Genomic DNA, 23809 nt, shown 5'->3' with positions numbered 1-23809 from the left:
TGGCCGTGCTCCTGCATGCAGGCGTTGGGTGTTTGTCATTACATTTTCTGGAAGTTTTGTCTCCACAGCTTCCACCTTAACCAAGCAGGTGCAGCTCAGCCCCTGGCAGCTGTTGGCATCGGGGGCTTGCATGGAGATGTTTCAGGACTGCCCAGAGGCACAGGCACTCCTCACCTTGGGCAGTTCAGCAGTTGAGATGAAAACTGGGTGCAGTTTCCTGAAAACAACTTTTCATATTTCAACACGAAGTGGTAACTGGAGCTTTCAACCTTAGTGCAGTGCAAAGCCATTGCTTCCAGTAAGAAGTAATTGTTTCATATTTGGTGGAAAAATTGCAATAAGAAAGATCTCAGATGATTCATTTCCTATGCAGCATAGGTGTAATTCTCTTGGTTTGAGGCCAGAAACGTGGCTTATGCTTTGGTTTACGTCTTGCACAACCGTTGTAATGTCCTTCCTCTTTTAGTGCAAAGAAAACATGAAGTAGGAAAACAAGATAAGCTGCACGTTTGGCCACTGGCTGCTATTCTGAGTGCAAGTCTGGTGGGCTGTGGGGCTGATCCCGTGGCATTCCAGTAGGCCTATGAGCCTAAAATGGACTATGTCAAACAGGGTTGTCCACTTACCTTGGTGTCAGAATTATGTTAGCATTGGTGACTATGAGATAATCTGACCAGAGGGCAGGCCAGGTCACATGAGATATCAGAATAAAAATTAAAGGTAATTAGTACATTAAGATTATAATCCTGCTTCAGTAAAAATGACCTACTGTGCAGGTGTAGGGAGAAACTACCAGTTTTCATTGCTACATTTCAGTACTTTCTTGATTTGGTTTGGGCCAGTGTATTTCATTTGAAAGCAGCTGAAAATGTTCTGTTCAGCCAGGCTTTGTGAGAGTGTGAAGTGCCTCATTGGGGTGGCATTGATGCGCAGCACCGCTAACACGGCAGCGCTGAGCATGCCTGAAAGCTGATGTATTCCTTTCTGTGGGTGTTAGAGATGGCTTTGTGGGATGTTCTGCAGCAACAACTGGGAGGCTCTCATGGCACTTGCATTGCTTCTTCCTGCACATTCATCCTGAGTAGGGAGAGCCACCGCTCAGTTCCTCTGGCTTGGGTCCCACTTTCAAACAAGAATTTGCTGCTGAAAGTTGACCACCCACATTTTACCTTTTGGAGCTAAATAAAAGTTGTGTGGTTTCATCTATAAGTGCTTACAGTTCATTACTTCCTTGACTCTTGAATACTTGTGAGGGAATCATGAAAATGGAAAATGGATAGAAATAGGATGGTTTAGTGTGGCCTTGAAAGAAACTTCACCAGAGTAACATATCAGCCTTCACACCCCCAGTGTCAAATACCTAATGGGGAGGGGCTACGTATGATCAGAATGTCACTTAATTTGGTAATTCTGATGTGCCTGTTACTGAATTATAAAGCAAATTAAGACATATAAAAGGGATTTTCTTTTAATATTCATCTACGTTAAAAACAAACAATTTGACTGTAGCTGAATTAATAATGTTAATATAAGATCTAGAGAAGAATTTCCCTCAGTCAAAACTATAATAAGCTGAAAAAGAAGGTAATAGCTTAGGAATCAGAAATTGCTGTAAAAGAAAGTACTTTTTGGTCCTTTTTGTATACAATTGCTGTTTTATAAGAAGACAGTTTTGGGCTTTTGTGTTGGATTAGAATGATCAGGATGATTTCTGTAAATTGTTTTCGTTTGCTTTAAAACGATTCTTTAAATTTTACTTTAAATACAACCTGCTTGTCCTGATGAATAAGTAGGTAGTATTTCAGATTCCTGAAATTTATTTCTGCCTTGTGTTGGTTTTACAATGTATTCAGTTTTCAAGCCACTATTTTTATATATCTTTTTGTGTTCTTTTACTTCAGTCTTATGAATGGCTATGAGTAAAACAGAATGTTGAGGTCATGTTTTCATTAGAAGTGCCATTCCTGGTCTTGTTCCTCTTGTTCTTCTGTATGGAACTGCCTGCTTTCTGTAGGGAAGCAATACTTTTGGAAGACTTGAGAGGACTTACAGAACTTTCCTTTTAAGGAAATGCTTTGTTGTCTTTTATGTGCAAATAGTTTAATTCTCATTTATTGCTTTATTTTCTTATTCTTTTCACTAACCTCTTAAATGTTTTATACTGTCAGAGTTAACTACTGAAACCAAGGGTAGTATGGTACAAATTACTGGTATCTGTATGTAGATCACTGGGGTAAATATTTCTTCATGGAAGATGGAAATCCCTCTCCCTTCCAGGAGTTTGAACTGCAAATTTATTTCTGTTGAGAAATGAGGCAGTGGTATGAAATGAGTTGTCAGTAGGAGTGTGAAGGCAGGAACTCTGAAGCTCCTCTTGCATCTTTTTGCTGACCTTGAGTGTTTTCTTTGCTTGTGAGCTGACCAGCAGAGCTGAGCCCATTCCTTACTGAGAGCTCCTCTGCTTTCCTCTCTGCGCCTCTCCCTATTTTCCAGTCTTCCCGAATGTTTGCCATGCCCTCAGCTGGGTGCAGCCCTCTGGCAGACACTCACGGCTCTCCACATACCAGGGTTTGTTCATTTGAGTGTGTTCTAAATGCTCAGCCTGTATCCCTTCATTCAGTGGAGACATTTCCTTATGTGTATGAATATTTCTCTGCATTCACCCCAAGGTGTCTTTTTTCCTTTGCTTCCTCTCCTGTATTCCTTCCTCATCAAGCTTCAGTTTAATTTACCCTTTCATGTAATATATTTGCTTTCTTCTCTGCAGCTCCTGACCTCTGGAACAGCTTTCTAGAATTCATGCCTCCAGAACTCAGCTTTTAAATTGTATTTTTAAGTAACTGCTTAATTTAGAAAATGTGGAAGAAAGCCTGTGTGCGTGAAAATGTGTGGGGATTGGTAGCAAACCTATGCTATGGCTTCCTTGCTGCAGTCACAATTTATCTGTGCTCGCTGGAAAGGCTTGCATCCCCTCCCCAGTAATATCAGCCTTGTGGTGACATACAGAAAAGCTGCCATTTTATCTGCCCCTAGCAATTGTAATATCTTCTAGAGACTGCGCCAGGCTTAGTCATCGCCCCTTGCTTAACTTGCCCATCTTACTCCTAGCTCTGAGACACCCACAGCAGAGGCCTAAGACACGTTTCTCTGCCTTGCTGCTTCATTCACCATCAGCTATCACTTAATACACACAATTTATTCCTTACCATGCTTGGTTTTTTCCCATCTTCCTGTTTTTCCACTCCAGTCAACCATAAACTGGAATTTCTTTTCAGCTCCTCATCCCATTGTTTTTTGGAATAAGTTTTTATCTTCTGTCCCCATCTCAGCAGACTTTGTTACAGGTTACTTTCGTTCTCATTCTGAGAATGAAACTTCTGTCCTTTTGTATTTAAATAAGACTGCTACTCCTCAAGTACACCTTGAATGCCTGCTAGGGGAGCAGGGGATGTTGACAGGTCTCAGGACCTCCAAGGAGATGGGATGTGCAGAGCCTGGGAGGCCCAAGAGCTGTGATGGGACTTTATATTTGAAGTGGAATTTGATTTATATTTCACGTGGAATTTGATGCTTCACACTTGTAATGAAAATGTACTGGCTGCACTTTTCCAAATGACTTTGAATTTAGGGTTTTGGAGTATAATATGCCCAACTCAGATCATTCCAGCAAGTTTTATGTGCTTGCTGAAGCCTAATGGGTGCAGCAATATTTCAGACAAAGGATTTTCAGAAGGTCGCACAGATAATGTAATTTTCTTAGGTCTGTCTCTTGCATACAGCGCAACTAACTTGCATCCAGTAAAGAAGCTGAGACACACATCTTGCAGGACAAATTCTGGTGTGCATAGTTTGGCAAAGTTATTCTCCATTATTTTATCTCTGGGAAGAATTAGAAAGTGTTTTACTGCTTCTTCCCTCAAAAATATAATTCTCAGAGAATGAGATATGATGAGGTCCTCAAAAACTGATGTCTGCCCCACCTGGGCACTGTGCTCTGCTTTCTGGACAAAACCCTGTGCTAGCTCTTACCTGAAGCTTAGTTCTTACTTGTCTGTTACAAGGTAACACTCTGAATTTTTTTCTTTATATCTAATTGCTGCCAGTTTCTTTCCCCAAGAAGTGAAGTTGATTGCTGTGTGACATGACAGTGAAGCTGCTCAAATGTCAGTCTGATGCTCCAAGGGGCATGGGTGGGTGTCACACTGCTTCTCCTCAGCAGCTCTCAGTGAAGGCTCATCACCCACCCGGCAGAAAAATCATTCCTGTTTTGGAGTGGGACTGAGTTAACTGCTGGTAGGGACCTCTTGAGCCAGCTTTCTGTGGGGGCTGATGAGGACATGTCAGTCAGGAGAGCAGGGATGGAGGGAGGATGCAGAAGAGGTGGTGTCAGCAACCTGATAGACCCAGGTAGCCATGAAGTCAAACCAGCCCGTTAAAGGGAATGGGCTATAAATTCCCATTTGCACCTTTTCCACCCCTTTTGTCAATTAATTAATACTACACTTGCTCCTTTTCTTCTCTTCTTTAAGCATAACCTGCATCCAACCTCCTCTTGAAAGTTAATCCGTGAGACTGAGTACTGTAAAGTGAATTGCATCAGGTCCTGTGTACTTGAAAATACTTAGCTTATCCTGGGAGTTTTTAAACTATTTTCCTCTAGAGACAAGTGTTCTTAGGAAAGACATTCTTGTGGGTTTGCCGCTGATGTGGATTGTGGTAGCTATCTGGGTTTATTTTTTCCTTTTTTTTTTAAAAAGGGATTGAAGCTGAAAAGGCAAACCTACATAGGGCTCAAGGTGTCACTAGTTTTTAATGGGCTGCACTGAACAATGGGTCTGTAGTTGTATCTATATCAGGGATTGCTCATACTATTGGAAGAGAAACTTGAGTTAAAGCAGTTGATGCCACAATTTTTACATCTGGACCAAGGGGTTGGGTAGGTCTCTGGTTTAGCTTAATGAGATGCTTGCTTTCCTGTTACTTTTGCGTGTCTTGCTGGAATGTATCTGTTCGTGGCTTACCTGTCTCATAGTTCCATGTATTTTGTGCTCCTTTTACCATCTCCCTAAAGAATCTGACTTCCATTTCTTGCACTCAGGTTTAATGTCCCTGAGAAATTTTTAGTCCCTTTGCTTCCCATCTGTCCCTGTCATTTGGGATGCTTTGTGCTGGTGTCCTTTGGCTTGTTACTTCTTAGCAGGTCCCTCTTACTGTGTCAGATGGTTGTGCATGCAGTGATTGATCAAGCAATGCAATAAGGACAAATAATACTAATTTGTATAAATAGTGCAAATAATGAGTATAGTGCTGTAGCAAAAACAAGTGACACAAATCAAGATTTTTTTTAAAAGGCTTACTGGTTCTGCTGATCACAGATCTTGAGATTTCTGAAGAGAAGCCAGATATCGGAAGGCACTATGAATAATTTTGGAGATGGGAGAGAAACTGTGAGTCACCAAGGATCTCTAGTGCAAACAAAACAGCACTAGGAAATCTTTAGTTTGTAATTCATGAAAGAAGAAATTTTCTTCTGAAATGAAAGAATGAGAGAATACAGCACTTCAGTCCTGCATCTTATCAGTTATGAAGTTTGTAAAACAGGAAGGGGAAGCGAGGACTTGCTGAGTGACGTGTAACATCTGGCCTGAAATTAAACATTCCTCAGGGTTTCCTAAAATTGCCTGTCAGTAATCAGGATCTTTTAAACTCCAGGATCTTTTAAACTAAAATATTTTGCTCTGTATATCTCTCAGGTTTTCTGTATGCTTTGTACCCTAAAAACCAGCTATCTCATAGAGCTCTCTCTGTCATGTGCTATTTTTTTCACTAGCCCTACAATGTCTGTAGGTGCACTGTGCTGGTGAGCTTGACAAGAGTGTGGTGTTTGTACCAGCCCCAGCATATGCAGACAGGCTTTTGCTGCTCTGTGCAACCAAAGGATGCTGTCTGCATTCTCTCAGTTTATTTGAACTTCACGGGAAAAATTTATATAAGTCTTTAACCACAAAAGTAGAGGCAAAAATACTGTTGTTTGTGTCTTGCAGACAAGTTGAGACAAAAAGTTTTGATCTATAATCCAAACCTAAGTTTCTCTTCTGATGGAGAGAGCTGCAAATCTCTGGATTTTACGTCTTAAGTGTTGCCCCTCCTTCTCACACCTGGTTTTGAGATTCTCTTTTATCTTTAATTGTATCCCTTTGGCCTAGTCTTCCCACGCCCTGAATTGTTCCCTTTTCACCCCTCCTTCCTTTGCTGTTACAGTTCTCAGGGTGGAAAAACACTTATATTAAAAAGTGTGAAATGTATTTCTCTCTGTAGAATAGCTGTAATCTTAATTTAATCCAATTACATTGGCTAAACATATTAGCTGGATGCTTTTGTTAACACTTGACCTTTTAGAAATCTGTGTCCTTGGATTACAGAGCTGAATGGAGCAGAGGTGTTTCGTGCTATTGGAAGCTGCCACCAGTGGTCTGCTGGGAGTGTGGTGCCTGTGTTGGTTGGAAGGATGCAGTTCAGTTTTGCCCCGTTGCCAGTGAATTTTATTCCCCTTCACACAAAATGTGGAGAAGAGTGGCTTGAGTGCTCTGCATGTGCTGTTACACCATGGCCTTGTATGAGTTTCATGTGCTTTAACTTGCCTTTTAATAAGTCTGAGGTTTGCAAGCAGAGTCCAACAGAAATGTTATTTAGCTATCCATAAATAAATGCATGTAAATTACTTTATTTAGAGCCTTCTGTTGGTCACAGATGCAAGGTAAAGTGCATAAGACAAATCCACAATACAGAAATACCTGTCTACAACTCCATAGCAGAACATATTATTTTGCTCTTGGTTCACTGAGGAGACATTATCCATCCCTGTGGGGTGAATCTTAAAAAACAAGCAAATCATGTACTCTGAATTACTCTGTCTAACTGAATAAACAACATTCTTCAGAAACAGTTATTTGTCTAAACTTGATTAGACATAAAACTTCTTTTTCCTGTGTCTTCCAGGTAATGTGCTTTCTATTGTTAGGATAACAAGTATCCCCAGATTTAATTTCAGTAACCTGAGTGTCAGGGAAGGGTATAGAATTGTTTCCAACGATAGTATATTGTGTTTCTGTCTAGGAACAGAATTCATATTGGTGGTGGTTGTCATTGCAGCTTGTCTCTGTGTTGCAAAGTTTAATGGTTTCATTCACTATTTTCGTTATTCAAGATGTGTTTCCTTTGATCTGAATGCAACATTTAGCTGATTTTCAGGCACCATCTAATACTGCTCTTGCTCCACCTTACTTTAATTTAGGCAGCTAGTTAATGTGAAATAAGTGTAGTGGTTGTGCTTTCAATGAGGACAAGTTTTTGAGAGGCAGAGGAGAAGACTTTTCCAATGCTGCTCTTGGTGTCGCGTCATGTATTTCACTGATGGGAAGTTCATAGTAGTGGAAATCATTGGTCCCCTCAAAGCCATCCTCTCAGATAGTGAAGGGAATATAACTTGCCCTAGTACTACTTTTGCAGAAACTTAGATGGATATAAGGAGTTTTTCAAAGGAAATGCAGCTTTGTGGATTCATACATGTGGGTACTTGAGAGGCTGTCTTTGTTTTTCTTAAATGAAATGTTCTCAACTCAAGTGAAGGCCGAAATCCTTCATACCTATTCAAGAAAGTCCAGACTAGACTGAAATACACCATGAAATGGTCACTCAGCTTTTCAAATCTAAAAAAAATGCTGAATTTTCAAATAAAAACCTCATCAGCCTAGCTTTTGAGTGATATGTTTAAGTCTGCATTAAGATTCCAGTAGATATTTGGATCCCGTTGTGATGCATATGAACTATGAACCTGTACTGATACCTTGGTGTGAAAAGTTCACCACTCTCTGCCTTTCCTGTAGACCCAATACTGTGTTTGACAGAGTGAAATATACTTCTTAACAATCCATTAATTTTTTTTTTATTTTTAATAGGCAAAACGAAGGCTGGAGCTAGGAGAAAGTGGCCACCAGTATCTTGCAGAAGGACTAAAGACACCAAAGGGGAAAGGAAGAGCTGCAACAAGAAGTCCAGATAGTCCAAAAAGTAAGGGAACTGGTAACATGCTGTCATCAGTCTGCCTTACCTAGCTTAGAGCGTGTTTATTGCTGTCCTCACCTAGATGTGTGCAACAAACTCAACCAAACCCCCAGCTGGGCAGTGGACAGCAGGTTTGCAGCATGCAGGGGTTGCTGCAGAGCTGCTAAGAGGCTGCAGAGGTTCCTGGCTGCCAGGTGTGTCCCTCTGCCTGCTGGGCAGCCTGCATTCTCTCTGCCCAGGGCCTCCCCTTCCTTCAGCCAAGGACATGATGCTGGGATGCTTGGAGAGGTGGATGCTGAGGAATGAAGGTGGTGTGATGGGATGGATTGCACAGTTTTTAGGCAAGGCTCATCAGGCCAGCCTCCTCCTTGGCTGCTGGAGTTACAGCAGCTGCTGCCAAGGCTTCTTTCCCTGGGCAGGGATTTGCAAATAATGCTAGCTGTACCTCAGCAGTGCTGCACAGCAGTGATGGTCTTGGTGGCATCCGAGCTGCCTTCTGTCATTGCAGTGGGACTCTGCATACTGCCACTGCCTAGTTGCTCTAAGTACTAATTTTTGCACATCTGCATTGCCTTGGGCAGTGAGCTTTTTGCACCAGAAGCTGGGGGCTGTAGCCCTGCTGTCCTGTTTGGGGGGATTTCAGCAGTAGAGTTAGGCTGGCAGAGGGGGCCAGGTGGGGCAAGAAGAGGACTGGGGCGGCAATGGTAGTGATGTCAGAGCAAGAGATGACAAGGGGTCCTTCCTCACCAGTCTGCTGGTTTCTATTGAGGCAGATAGGAAAAGTGAAATTAGTTGAAGATACAAACTTAAAGCATAGGAGTTAAACAACCACAGATGATTTAATTAAACTAAATTTCATTAAGCTATATGAAGCCTATGTTAAACTGAGGTGGATTCTTGTAGAAATTCCGTTCTGTTTGGTGCACAGGATGCGCCTGCAGCATTGGTAAACCTGTACAAAGAATTTGGTGTGGGATGAGGAGCACAAGCCATTTTAGGTGGGACTCCAGTCACTTCTTGCCATTATCACTCTGATCCTCTTACCCTTTTCTAAGCCCCAGACAAACCAACCACCCTTGCTCTAAATCCACAAGGTCATGTAAGTGATGAGCATGAGATTTAGATGAGAGGTTGGGAAGAAATTCTTTCCTCAGAGGGTGGTGAGGCACTGGAACAGGTTGCCCAGCGAAGCTGTGGATGCCTCATCCCTGGAAGTGTTTCAAGGCCATGTTGGATGGGGCTCTGAGCAATCTGGTCTAGTGGGAGGTGTCCCTATTCATGGCAGGGAAGGTGGAACTAGATGATCTCTTAAGCTGCACTTCCAACCCAAGCCTTTCTATGAATATTCTTCCATTTCCTAGAGCAGACAAGCCCTGAGTCTACCCAAAGAAATACAGCTAGCTGGTTCTCTTTGCGAAGATGCAACATCTTGGTTTTCATTGAAAAGCCATTGTAGTCTTCAGAATATTTCAGGGTAATCTAGAGGTTCACTCTTTGGTGGGATTTTCAGTTTTGACTGACTTCTGCAGTTTAATGCAGGACATGACCCCTGAAAACACGAAAAAGACCACCGAAGCAGCCCGTGTTCCACCCTGCGTAATACTGGAAGCAAATGAAGGGTTTGAGATGTACCAGCCCAGCAGACTTGTAATAATGGCTGGCTCTTTCCCCTTGACAGAAAGGCCTCGAACATTTAGAATTGGGAGTCATTCTGATCCAAGTATTTAAACTCTTAAAAGCCCATCTGTAAAGTATATAGATGCTGCATTTGTGCATGGAAACCATGAATTGGTCCAAGCCATTTGCTGACTTCTAATTTAGAAGACGTGGATACTCTTTCCCAGTTTGAGCATTGCTTGGTTATGAAGCAATGATGATTATAAATTTTATTTTATATCAATCTCCTCTAATTCACTTGAGTTGTCTCAAGCTGTGGAGTCTGACCCTGATGGAATCTGTCATTGTGTTCACCCACTGAAGTACACCTAAGTCCTGCTTAATTGCATATGAAACACTTATCTCACATGAGGGGAAAATCAAACCCTGATGAAAGCTGGCTGTCAGACTGATGAAGGAGAGTCACAGAGGATTTTTTGGGTTTGCTGCCAGGATAAATAGATACTAAAAATACTATTATGAATTCACATAGTAAAAACCTAAGCAGAATATTTCCATATGTATCTATCAGACTACTGGAAATATTTGCATTTTAAAAAATGTATATATTTGCTCATGTACCTGTGACTTTTGGAAAAGTACATCTTGAAAATACAAATATGTAGTGGTAAGTTGTGTCTTAATGTGAGTTATGAGAGATTTCTTCAGTAAAAATGAAAGAAGTAACTGTAATATATATAATTTCATTTTTGGTTGCTGCTTTCGGAACCAAAATGAGAAAAAAACGATTTAACTTTCTTTTTCCTTTTCCTTCCAAGCTCCAAAATCTCCTTCAGAAAAGACTCGGTATGATACATCCCTTGGCCTTCTTACAAAGAAGTTCATTCAGTTGCTGAGCCAATCTCCTGATGGGGTCCTAGACTTGAACAGAGCAGCAGAGGTCCTCAAGGTGCAAAAAAGGAGGATTTACGATATCACCAATGTACTGGAAGGCATCCATCTCATTAAGAAAAAATCCAAAAACAACATTCAGTGGATGTAAGTATTCATTATCCTTTTCCATCACTGCTGGCTGATTTCACTATCACAGGGCCGCAGTGTTTTTCTTCTCCCCCCTTTCGTTCTAACACTTTGCTCCAAGCAATCATCCAAAATGCCTTCCAACAGGATAAAGTCCTATTCTTCTGTTAAGAAAAGGGATGCTTTTATAAATGCTTTTATATAAAGCTTTTATAAATGCTTTTATAAAAAGCATTTGTCAGGGAAATTAGAAACCAGCATTTTGTTTGAAAACTAGATTAATTAATTTACTGCATGTGGCGTAAGTTTTAGGTATGTGTCTCTACCTACTGCCTTCCTTGGATTTTTTTAAGCTGTGGTTAGAAACAAGATTTTGGAAATAGTTAGAAATATTCAACTCTTACATCTTGGTGGCAGTTCCAAAATGTGTTGTTGTGATAAGACGATGCTTTTTCTGCCAAGTGTAGTTTACGTTGACTTGCTAGGGATTGGTTTAGGGAGAAAGGGCAAAGAACTTGATCTGCAGTGTGAAATCCTGTCTCTCCCCTTTATCATGGTGTAGGGTCAGATTTTACAGAAGCCTTCCTTCTCTGTGTCTGCAGGGGCTGCAGTCTGTCCGAGGATGGTGGGATGCTGGCGCAGCGCCAGGGCCTCACGAAGGAGGTGACTGAACTGACTCAGGAAGAGAAGAAACTGGATGAGCTAATCCAAAGCTGCACCCTGGACCTCAAGCTGCTAACGGAGGACTCAGAGAATCAGAGATATCCTTTTTCCCAAAACCTCAAAGGCACTCAGGCTCCTTGGTGTGCCCTGTAATGCTAGGAGACTTCCTCTGTGTGATGCCATTGAAAGAAAGCACTGGAAGCTTCTAGAAGTTGAAAAGGTTTTAACGTAGTTTGATAGAAAAGCTGCTTAAGCAGCTTGAACCTCTAATGCTTCTGGAATGTGAAAAGGAAAACTAGAAAAGGTGATACATGAAGGAGACTGTTAACATTTGTGTTCACATACGGTAGAGCTAAGAATCTTCACTCATTAATGAGTGATGATATCCAATAGCCCTGTGTTTTTTTCAAGCCTAGAGCAAAGCACAGTTTTATGTGTTCAGAAATTATAAAGGCGTGAAGAGAAAGTTTGATAAGGTAACAGACTTGTTTAGTCATTACTTTTTTTATTTATATTTCACTTTAAATATAAATTACAGGCACAGAGAGGAAAATAATGTAGGGATTTGGTTTAGTATGAAACTTGCAACAAAGTTTCAAATTCCTCTGGTTAGAGAATCTATAATAAAATATAGATAAAACTTCTATGAGCTCTCAGAATACCTTAGGCTGAATTATTTAATGTAATAGCAACAATAAATTGCATAAGGTTCATATGACTTATTTTGGCTGTTAATGCACTTCATAATTAACCAGTAGTCGTTTTCCTTGGATTTCCCACCTATTAGCAACACAAGAAAGCATTTTATCAAATGCTGATATGAAAACTTACTACTATATATAATAAGTAGTGCTCAAATAGCATATAATAAAGTGGATTTATTCTCTGTTCTGAAGGACAGGAAGTAACTTTGGGAGTACCAGTAAAAAGTACTGTGTGAACATTGCCTTTTTGACTGGATTTCATAGACATTTTGGTGTAACCAAGGATCACCAAGTGGAATGGGGAGTAGGATCAGCACTGCCTTTAGCTAAGAGTGTAATCCATGAAGAGACATAAGCAAGACAAAACTGAACATGACAGTTCTGAATTTTTGCAGCACTGAATCCTGTGGGGATGAACTTTGCCTTTGCAAACCTTATTTAACAAGTGGTAAAAGCCTTGATAAAAGCCATTTGGGTGAAAGATGATTATTGGAGTTTACCAATTGATAGACAATGCCCAGCAGGGGTCAAGGGTGGGGAAAGGAAAGGTGATTGACACCCCACCTGGGAAAGGAAATTTCAGGGAGAAACCGAGGGAACTGAGGCAAGCCATGACATCACACCGCAACATCTGATGACCTGTCACTTTGCCTCTCGACGTGTTTGATCCAAGATAGATGCAGTGTGTACTGAAGCTTGGGCAGTCTGTCTTGCTGTACTGCTCAGTAACAGCACACACTCACGCCACCCAAAAGTATATATAAGTCAGGCTTTTTATTCCTCTGGCATAAACGCTATGGCAGGTAACACATGACAAAAGTAAAGAGCTGGAGCTGTATGCATGTGATCATGGCCAGTTCACAGTTCTTTTCACAGCCAGAAGCACTTTAACATCTCAGTTACATGGATCAGTACGTGAGGCTTCCCCATGAAGCAAACCCCAAAACACTGTCATTTTGACAAATACACGTTGAATAGCAAAATATTCATATTTATTCTGTGCTTATGCAGAAATTGACATTCTGCACTCTAGAGGTTTAAAGTAGCTGCTTAAACAGTCTTCAAAAATAATTTTTATAATATAAATTAATATATAAATATATGAATGTTGCATAAGTGTTTATATATATTTTTATATATGTATATATATCTTTATATAGGTTGTATGTATTATATACTTATGTTTGCAAAACCCCTCAAACGTAAACTGAAATTAGGATTTTTTCAGCCTGGAGAAGAGAAGACTCCAGGGAGACCCTATACCACCTTCCAGTACCTAAAGGGGGCCTGGGGGAGAGCTGGAGATGGAGTTTTTAATAAGGACATGTTGTGAAATGGCTTTAAACTGAAAGAAGTTTAGAAGTTTAGATGAAATATTAGACAGAAATTCTTTGCTGTGAGGGTGGTGGGACATTGGCACAGGTTGCCCAGAGTAGCTGTGGGTGCCCCATCCCTGGAATTGCTCCAGGCCAGGTTGGATGGGGCTCTGAGCAAGCTGGTCTAGTGAAAGGTGTCTCTGCCCATGGCAGGGGGGTTGGAGCTAGATGATCTTTTAAGCCCAAGCCATTCTATGAATCAGTGATGCTGTGTATGCACTTCTATAGCATGCATCTATAAATTCCTGTACACTTTTTCAGTGATTTTCAGCTCTCTGCATTTTGATAGCGAGTGCATAAAAATTTTTGCTTCGTGGGGGTCTGTGAATAATTTCAGATTGTTGAACCTTAGCTTCTGTAGCTTCCCCCATATAGAGGAGGAGAGAAGCACTCAGCCCAGAGAATCCCTTTTGTTCACAGAGTAGTGGCCCCAGCTGTTACGTCAAAGGGAAGTTCTCACAGGGCTTCGTGGCAATCACAGTGTAGAGAACAGAAAACCTTGGGCTAAGAGCTATATTGGAAATGGAGAAAATGGAAAAATAATTCAAAGACTTCTGCCTTTTCTAATAGTCTGAGTGTATTGTAACCTGGGTTGGAAAATTCCTTAACAGTGATTACATTAGCTTACGTGACATATCAAGATATTCGAAAAATTAGTGGCCTTAAAGACCAAACTGTTATAGTTGTGAAAGCTCCTCCAGAAACAAGACTTGAAGTGCCTGACCCAGTGGAGGTAAGGAGAATCTGGCACTTCCTGCCAGGTTATATATAATTTTTCTACAGATGCAGCATCTCCTGAGTCCTACTGTGATATGTGCCCAGGTATCCAGTCCTCTATTCTTACACATTTTAGTGATGTTTTTGTAGAAAAGGAAGGGGAAACTTTAAAAATCAATTCACACAGAACAATCACTATGTGTTCCTTTTCACTCATTTTCAGATTTCTTCAGAGTAATCCACACTATTTACAGATATTTTCTTTTGCTATGCTTTATGTAAAGAGAAACTCTTTCTTGACAATTGAAATTTCCTTGGTTTGTAACAATGTAAAGTCTTTGACAAGAAATTCAGCTTTCTTACTTTAGTAATGGATAACTCAATACCTTAAGCATCTTGACAATGTATGTAACTGATATCCTAATTTTTGAAACATGTTTTCATGTAGGAGTTTCTTTTCTGAAGTATTACAGGTATTGTAGAAATTTGTGTTTTACTCCTAGAACACATTCTTGCCCTTCCCTCTTTTCATCATCATCATCATCTTTCCTTCATTGGCACTTACTTTAATTCTAAGACCCAAGTATGTTGGAAAGATGGGAATAATTGGCAGGAATGGCTTGGTTAGAGATTTAAAAAATGTATCTCATTTCTTCACTCAAGGAGCAACTAGAGATGGGGCTGACGCCACAAACACTGCTAATGTTTTGTTCACAGCTGTGTGTTCATCTTTCATCCCTACACCAAGCCAAGTGAGCTCAGCCATACCTGCTGCCCTGTGGGGCAGGATCAGACTCTGGATTCCCTGTCACTTTTTTTTCCTAAGGTTATTCTGCACTTGCTTTGACCCATTTTCGTTTCCATCCTTCTTTTTTCCTTTGCCTTTGTCCTTACTTTCCCCTTTGAACCTTGTTGCAGGTTCTGGCAGGAAGGATAAATCATTTTGCTGCAATGATAAAAGGGTATCTTTTATCAGTATTCATAAATATATACTGTTATTGTTGTTTGCTTTCCTGTTTCTTTCCCTTGGGCATTATGCTTTGGTTTTTAATTCAGTGAAATCAGGCAGGCAGAGAGAGATGCACACAGTCATTAAAATTAGCGCTTAGACCTCCCTTAATCCTCTATACCCACCTTATTTAATTTTCAGCTTCAGGCAGTAAGGTCTTATTTCTTTCTGTCACATGCTATTACATTTCAGTGTTCTTTTTTTTGCATACCCCAGTCACTCAATAATACCTTCCTTCTTCAACCTCTGCTCTTTACATCTCATTTTTTTCCCAGTTATCTGTAGCATTGCCCTAAGTACTCTTAACTGTTTTCCCTAGCAAGCCCCTATTCAGTTGTTCTCTGTATTTGTAAATGCTGTCTATTATGTTACATAACTGTCAGAACCCAAATAATAAAAGGAACATTTTGTCAGAGAGCACAAAAGGGAGTGTTTTAAACAAGTCTGCAAAGAGGTACCTAATGCCTATATTTATGTTTTTTACAAAACTATTAATGCAATACAGCAGCAGCAGGTGTATTTATAACCAGAGTAATTTATGGTTTTCAGTTATAACACAAAAAGCAGCTTTGCAGGTTTTCTGTGTCTGGGTCATTTTGGTTTATTGGGTCAGTGTGTGAAAGTTAAGAAAAAGGTAACTTTTTGCAACAAATTAGCAGTTCCTATTCAGAACCACCATCAAAATCACTGCCTTGAGGGGGAAGAAGGACTTACATAAGTAGTTCGGGTGAAGAAAATTGCATCTGCTTTGGAGTTTTTTTGTTATTTGGAAATGTTGCCTGATAAGTAGGTGAACTTTCATATAGGTATCTGAGTTCAGTAGAGTTGGTGCTGAAGGCTCTTGAGAAAGTGGGAAAGATGTTTTGGCATCTTTTTAAAGCAGAAACATTTATACAAATACATCCAATATTATTGTTATGAATAATAATAAAACCTGTGACCTGCATCCCACAGTTCCATTCCATCAGAATGCTCCAGGCTATTGTGGTTATAAGAAAATGTTTGGAGTTTAATCTTTTATGCCTCCCTTCTTATGATATGACATGTAAAAATGGTGGGATTTTGAAATTTGTGCACTACAGTGGAAAAAGTTTTTATGTTCTAGTCTGCAAGATACATCAGCCAAACCTTTCACATCTTGAAAAAAAAAAAAAAGCTTGGTGTTCTTTTCAGGTTCTTTTGATTAGTAAAACTGTAGTTAAACACTCACTACCGAGTAAGAATTTACTCAGTATCATCAGTATTCTGTTGTGTTCATTGGTGTAACATCATTCTGATGTTTGTTTTGTTAGCAGAGTGCATTGATACATTTATCTAGTACTCAAGGACCTATTGAAGTTTATCTGTGCCCAGAGGAAAACGATGCCCTCAGTCCAATGAAAACCTATAGTCAGGACCACAATGGAAATATTTCCAAAACCATTTCCAAAGGTAAAATTTTTTCTTGCAATTCTAATAGCCTTTCTTCAAGCTCACATTAAAGGTTTCAGTTTGAACTTTGGATTTCCAGCTCTTTTTCTTTGGCTTTATTTTTCTAAGAAGTGAAAAGCTAAGGTATCAATTTTTCACTATGTATTTCTGGTTGATATAGTCAGAAATAGGTTTTCATTTTCATCACTGTTTAAAGTGAGTTTCCTATTTGCATATCATATATAACCAAAGTGTATGTAATAGTGAAGAAAGAGACAGTTTTGTTCCTTTTAAGTTTTCCAATAAGACAGTAGCAGTAAAGATCCATCTCAACACAAGAGGCAGAACCTCTGTGTATGGGTATATGTGAAGCTACATTGCTTCACTGATGACATCAGGTACCTAGAAAATTCTCACTTTTGACTATGAACTCCGCTGAAAAATGGGCATCTCACTATGTTTGATTTATTTCCCCCTGTAGATGTTTAAATCTTGTAAGATAATTTTTTAATAGAAAAGTCAGAGATGATAGCAACATTATCATTTTTGAGAAGCCCTTCGTAACACATCAAAAACAAACTACAAATTACATGGGAGGCCATTTTTTTATTGTTGAAATGATGCTTTACGAAAGGCCCTTTATGCAGTGGCTACTTTTTTTGATCTGTGTCTGATACTTCTACTGAGGTTAAATGTGACAACTTTTTATTTTTTTCTCCCTTCTGTCACAGAAGTGGCTTCTGCTAACTCAGGACAAGGTGACTGCTCAGTAAATATGGCAACAATCTCTCCGCTGGCTTCTCCAGCCAATCTTTTACAGCAGACCGAGGACCAAATTCCCTCAAACTCTGAAGGACCATTTGTGAATTTGCTGCCTCCTCTGCTTCAGGAAGATTATTTGCTGAGCCTTGGGGATGAAGAAGGCATCAGTGACCTCTTTGATGCTTATGATTTAGAGAAACTTCCTTCACTGATGGATGAATTTATATACAGCTGATTGTCTTAAGTGCTGTCCGTATCTAAACTATGTTTTTTAATGGAATCAAAAAACCTGCCATCATTCAGAGTTGTCCTCTACTTACCATAAAATAGCATTATTAAATAAACCAGGCTCCTGAACAGTGCTGATATTTTAATTTAATACTCCCTATAACACCATAAGAAACAATGGAAGGCTTTTCCAGCAGAGCCTTCTCCTTGACCCCGAGCTCCAGTGCCTTGCGAGTCAGCAGGTGCAAGCAGGTGACCGTAGATGTTTTGTCTTCACACTCCCCCAGTCTCTGCTTACCGTGACAAGTGGGCTTTTGGAGAAGGGCTTCATGGACTGGTTTAGTCCTAAATAACAATTTTGTAATAGTATTTCAGGTCGTGCCTTCTGCAGAGAATGCATGTCTTTTGAGTGTCACAACATGGATTGTACATGCAGTGAACGTAAATATGAAGTAATGCAAAAGAGTGGAATGGGATTCTTGAGCTACTTGTGGGAATGTTTAAATTGCTGTCATAATGCTCATTTTGAGCTATGTATATGTCTCATTATGAGGTCAAATACTTGTGTCCTTAAAAGCTTTTAATGAAAAGAAAATACACTGTAAATGTAGTGTATATTGCAGATATTGAAAAGTATAAAGTTCTGCCACTTCTCATAGTAATCGCAGATTTTTGAAAATGCTTGTGTGCGTGTGTGTGTGTGAAAGTAGTTTTTGTTGGTTGTTTTTTTTTAAACTAGAACGAAGATGCACAGTTCAATTTTACTGCCCCCAGTGTGCATTAGAACTGGTACAAGAATTTTTGTGGTACTAAGTGGGGCTTCATGTTAAGTGCCTACTAGAGATGCACTGTGGGTTTTTCCCTCTATGGAAAACACTTATGCCAAGCTTTGTTTGTTCAATATATCATATTTATCTCAGTGGGTTAGCTTCCTCTGCTTACAGCTTTTTATAATTCTCTTCGCCAGCAAAATGGAACTAATTTTTTTCCAAAGTACATAACTGTAAGTACCACACCAACTGAATTGCATTTATTTTTTGAAGATCTTTGCTAGTATAGTATAGTACCAATATTTATTTTTTTGAACGTCAGAGGAATTCTAAGAAGTCTTAAATAATTTTTTTTCTTGAGTGTAAAATATTTTGCCATGTTCTGGGCTAAATTAATGTAATGTTGATTAGATGATGCCCATATAATCTTTTTGTTTGCATTACTGTTGTGCTTATCTGACATACTCAGAAAATTAGTACTATTTGTACTGTAGTAGAATATTATGTATGCAGGTTTTCTGGTACCATTGAGTTGCTGCTATGAAAGCTCACACACGAAAAGGCAAGAAGTCACAGTACTAATAAGGAAACTGTATGACTGTGTGGGTTTTGGAATATAACAAATGTATAAAGGGCAACACATAAAGAACTGTTAAACAGTGTTAAGTGTGTGTTTATATGTACAAATGTTTGCATAGATCATTCAGCAGTTGTATTTAATTTGATATATGTTCTCAACTCACACTTTAGTTATCTAGCAGTTTTGTACAATAGAATTAATTTGTAAACACTGCCAGAATATTTTCTAGCTGGTTTGTAATTTTTTAAGAGTTTTTTTAGATGTGGATCTGTAAATAAAATTGTAGTATTTAAAGTTTTCGTCTTGTGGAAGAGGAAAGTAAAAGTTGTGTGAGCATGAAGATTTGCGAGACAAAGGGGCACTTTTGCGAGGGAAGAGAAAATGAAGATAATGCAGACCATCTTTTTTTTGTACAAATTAAACACTTGTCCCAATGTGTGTGGGCAAAATACTAATCTAATTTAGCTTTGCATTGTATGCTAGTTTAAAAAAAAAAAAAAAACAAAACAAACCTCTGTAAAATACTGTAAAAAAAAGGAAAAAACCAACAAAAAAAGCTTTTATGGTGAGTTTTGTAAATAGATTTACTAAAGGGTGACATGTTCTCTAGCTGTGATCTTACCACTTCAAATGGATGTAATTTGAATAAATTTTGTATGGTAATGGATCAATAAAAACGAAGTTTTTTCAAGACTTTAGATTTGTATACAGCTATTTAAATTTTTCTTACTCTTGGTGCCTGTCATACTGTTTCTTGAAACCTGTTACTGTTTTCGTTATTCGTGCACACACTCATTTGACAGATAGTTTCAATCCCATTTTTTTTAAAATTATGCTAACAAGTTCAGTGGGGTTTTTTAATCCAGATTGAAACAAGAATAAAAGACACATGTTAAGAGGCACAGCAGGTGATCCAGAGGTTGGGATTATACAAATTTAGTTTTATTTATTCCCTCTCCTTTCATATGAATTAGGATCAGACTTCTTGCAAACTTCATAGAAATGGTGTTACTGTAGGATTAAATCACATGAAAGCAGTTGTTGAAGATCTGCTTAACCTGTCTACTGATAATTCTCCAGAAGTTTCCTAATAGTAGCTTTAAAAAGAAGTGTTTTCTTGTGTCACTTCCAACAGTCCCTTGTGCCAGACCTATATTTATGAACTTCTTTTCTGGTGTTGGTGCTGCACCTTTTTAGATACATGGCCATCCATTAACTGCAAAAAAAAGGAAAAAGAAAAGAATAATAAAATCACAGTAATATGGTTGATTGCTTAAATGTTGTACCTCTGAGCAAGTCATTTGTGCCTTGTCAACTTCCTGCGCAGCAGGAGAAGGTTATTACTTTCTCTGTGCACCTGTATACATTCAAACATCTGCACTCAGCAGTACTGAAAGGAAGATTACAAAGTCCTCTATATTCTTAATAAATAATAAAGGAGGGCTAGATGTCTGTGTTCTCTGATCTCGAAGCAGAGATAGCAATAAATAACTGCTGTACCTCCCTAGCCTGTCCTCAGTTTCTCTGTTCTCCAGTTGCCATAAGCACTTTTCTATTTGCCCCTGGAATCTGCTGCTGATTACTAGTTTTCGTGTCATTTTCTCCTCTCCTTCCTTCTGCTTTCTGTATCTGCTTTGCAAACTTGGAATATGCTGAGGTGCAGGATAAAAAAATCAGCCAGTTGAAATACTCCTGCTCCTCCAGGCTAGCATGCTGTGCCTCAACATTATTCAGTGTACAAGTATTAGTTCCAGGGAGGTTTTATTGGGGCCTGTATGCACTGCATTCCTTGGCTGCCAGCAGATGGAAAAGGTTTTGGAAAAATCTGTCAACATAGCCTGAATGATAGGCAGCTATTTATTCCTTTACACACAGGAAAGGAGTTTGGAAAAAAAAGAAAAAAAGGGAGGTTCATGCTCTTGAACCTGCAGTAAGGAGTCAACCACCTACAAATGACAAGAAACAGTCACTATATTCCTTTTGACTTGTACCTGAAAGATTAAATTGCATCTTGGTCTTGATGCTGACATGAACATTTCTGTTGTAGAAGGAATGAAAGATATGTGAAGTACTTTCTGTAGCATGAAAGAGCTATATGTTTAAAAGCACTGAATTTAATATGTCTTTTTTTCTTCCCCCTGTGTGAAACACAATTAATGCACAATGCCATCAGTGTTCATGCAGCCAACAGTTCTCAACACTGAGTGAACCACGAGGCTGTATAGCAAAGTCAATGGAGTGATATTGACCAAAGCATAAACCAGGAGAATTCACCACCCTGTTCTGCTTTTCATGCTGAACTAAGATCTGCCTGGATATTACTCTACAGCTAAGCAATGATCAGAAGAAAGCTTGCTTTGCCTTTATTAAGTCTGGGAGTTTCTTTACCCACTGTTATGTGGCTGTTACCTGTTCTGAGTGGTGCTGAATGTTGCTCACAAATGATCAAACAGATTCTCCTGAATTTCAAGTGTAGAGGAAAAAAAGATCTAATTTCCTATGTCTTTTAGGACTCCTCATTTTTTTTCTGAATACCTTCCCACCCATTTCCACCCAGAACTGATGTTAGTTATCAGAGAATTAGGTTGCCATAGAAAAATTGAGCCCTCGCCTCCCTGGCTGTTTTCCTTCCCTAAGGATGTTTGTTGAGATGCTCTAAACCCACTAAGGACATATCTTCTACTAACATGACCTGCAGTTGAGATTTGGATTTAATTTTCCCAGCAGTTTTTTGTATTTTTCCAGCTACCTATTCCTGGCAAAACCTAGGACTTCAGCTGATAACTCAGCCTGAGGCTGGTGTCTTTGAGTCTACGAGCCCTGAAGAGGAGGAGGTAAGGTCTGCAGGCAACTGGGAAAGGATGAAATCTAAAGCACTTCTTTGGACACTCAAGGAACTGGAGCATGTGTGCTGCCAGCACAGAGGAGGCCAGCACTGGAAGTTGTACTCCCTGCCACTGTCACATAAAAAGCAGTTTTCCCAGGTAGATATGGATAAACTTTCTTCCTGCAATCAGGAGGTAGTGGGGAATTATCTGCTCCCTTCTCTCCCTGCTGTGCTACCTGCTGTCTGCGTGCAGGTTACTAGGAATGTGCTACAAAACCATTTAGGTTTGTGAGCTTCCATAGCACTGGGAGAGTGCCTTCCAATTTGTGGCTACATCCTAGGGCTCAACAGGACTGTGCTGGCACAAGGACTGCTTGCTACTATGAATTCCTGGCAGCGGGACAAGGTAAAGGCTCTGCCGGATCATGCTGGAGCTGATCAGTGTGGCCTATGTATGTCACTAGGTACGGGACTCATGGGTTATTCCTGCCTGGGAGCTGCTCTTGGAGATTACTGCCTCCCCTTCATGAGTAATGCTTGTCAGTGCTGGCCATTTGGAGATTTTTGGTTGTGTCTTGCAGGCTGTGCTTTGCTCTTTTAGTCAGCTGTAAACCAGCACTGGTGTGTGCCCAGCTGGGTTTTCCACCAGAGCAGAAACACTTGGCTGGTGGGGACAGTGAGGGAGGGCAGTGCACTGCTCCCAGAAGAGAGAAGACGAATTCAAGGACTGCATGTGGAATACTCTGAACACAGAAAACTGAAAAGAAAAGCGTTAAGGAATCACTGCCCTTATGAGGCAGCAGTGAATATGCTGATTTGGGATAGAGATACCATTGCTACTGACCTGCTAGGGACTTCTTACTCCATAGGAGGAGGTCTAGAAATACATCAGTGCGGCTGCCCATTTTGAAATATTTTCCTTCATTCTCTCCTGGGCTAAAAATGCCACAAAAGTAACAAATTATACATCACACTGTCTCACTGAGAGCATCTTTGGAAAGTACTTATATGCCTAAACAAAGACCACATAGGAAGGCAAATATATCTTCAGCTGTAACAATTACTCTGTCATGAGACCATTAATAGTGCTCAGTCCTGCTCAGAATGATTTGTTTTTAAAGATTGATTTAAATGAAGTCCTTATTTCTTTCTGTCCCAGTTCTCTTCTTTAAATCTCACCTGTTCCTTTGTCCACATTTTCTTTTTTTCCTTTTTTTTTTTTTTTTTCTTCCTGTGATCGTTGGATAAGGAAGATCATCAGATAAGCATTATATAAAGTAGGCACAAGTTTGTAAGAAAAAAGGAGAGGGAGATGATATTTGTAACTAGAAATTGCCACATTTGATCTCTGAGTGGACCAACAGACCTATTATCTAAAACACCCAGGGTTTTCATTCACTTTCCCTCCAGTTCCAGGGATATTATAATATTCTTTTTTAAAAGAATAAACTGGTTCCAAAGGCTCCTTCTAAAGAGAGAAACTTAACATTTGAAATGCAACTACAGGAAATGATGACTTTTACATTCCAAAGCTGACTACCTCAAAATAGAATATACTGAAGATACAACATAAATAATCGTTTTGGGTTAAGTGTGTATATTAAAGCCAAAGCAATAATAATACGCTCACTCTCTACAACACTTTGATCAGCAGGAACACCGCATGCTTAATCTGCTCAGAGCTTTAGCTTCAGCCATCCAACAAACACACGGGTGTTTTACCAAACATCAGTCAGAAAAGTTTGGAGGAAAACAGCGCCAGAAACTTCAGCCATCTGATACTAAATATTTTGACCAATATCGTTTATAGTATTCAGCAAAGTTGCTACTAGCATTGTATTTTGAGGAAATTAACAATGAAAAATAAAAATAAAGAAAGTGCGTTGTGGTCAGAAGAGGATTGAATAGCTCATCACCCATTTGGATCCGATACATCAGCATCGCAGGCGCTTTAACTGATAGGCATCGCTGGGATTGTTATTTTCCAATTAAAACGAAGGTGAGACTCCAAGGCTCGGGCAGACCGCGCTCTCAGTGGCGAAGCGACGGCGCCGCGCCCTCC

The 23809-nt window shown here is 39.7% G+C and overlaps 1 protein-coding gene across 2 annotated transcripts in view; it reads left to right on the top strand.

The window, feature by feature from the left end:
• The window catches only part of E2F3 (E2F transcription factor 3), a 31962-nt gene extending 12354 nt beyond the window's left edge, over positions 1 to 19608 (top strand). Inside the window, exons 2-7 of one of the 2 annotated variants that reach the window (XM_041426741.1) lie at positions 7959 to 8070; positions 10500 to 10719; positions 11304 to 11462; positions 14063 to 14177; positions 16466 to 16601; positions 17312 to 19608. In XM_041426741.1, the coding sequence (XP_041282675.1) occupies positions 7959 to 8070; positions 10500 to 10719; positions 11304 to 11462; positions 14063 to 14177; positions 16466 to 16601; positions 17312 to 17577 (1008 nt within the window). In that variant the 3' untranslated portion in view covers positions 17578 to 19608. Of the gene's footprint in view, positions 1 to 7958; positions 8071 to 10499; positions 10720 to 11303; positions 11463 to 14062; positions 14178 to 16462; positions 16602 to 17311 lie in introns of both variants that reach the window. The other variant, XM_041426740.1, reaches the window with a different exon arrangement.
• Positions 19609 to 23809: the final 4201 nt, after the last annotated feature.

This window comes from Onychostruthus taczanowskii, unplaced genomic scaffold (assembly GCF_017590055.1).
Source record: "Onychostruthus taczanowskii isolate IOZ18803 unplaced genomic scaffold, ASM1759005v1 scaffold94, whole genome shotgun sequence".
In the NCBI taxonomy this organism is placed as follows: Eukaryota; Metazoa; Chordata; class Aves; order Passeriformes; family Passeridae; genus Onychostruthus; species Onychostruthus taczanowskii.
Note: the sequence above shows the minus strand (reverse complement) of the source record. Positions and strands in the feature narration are given on the sequence as shown.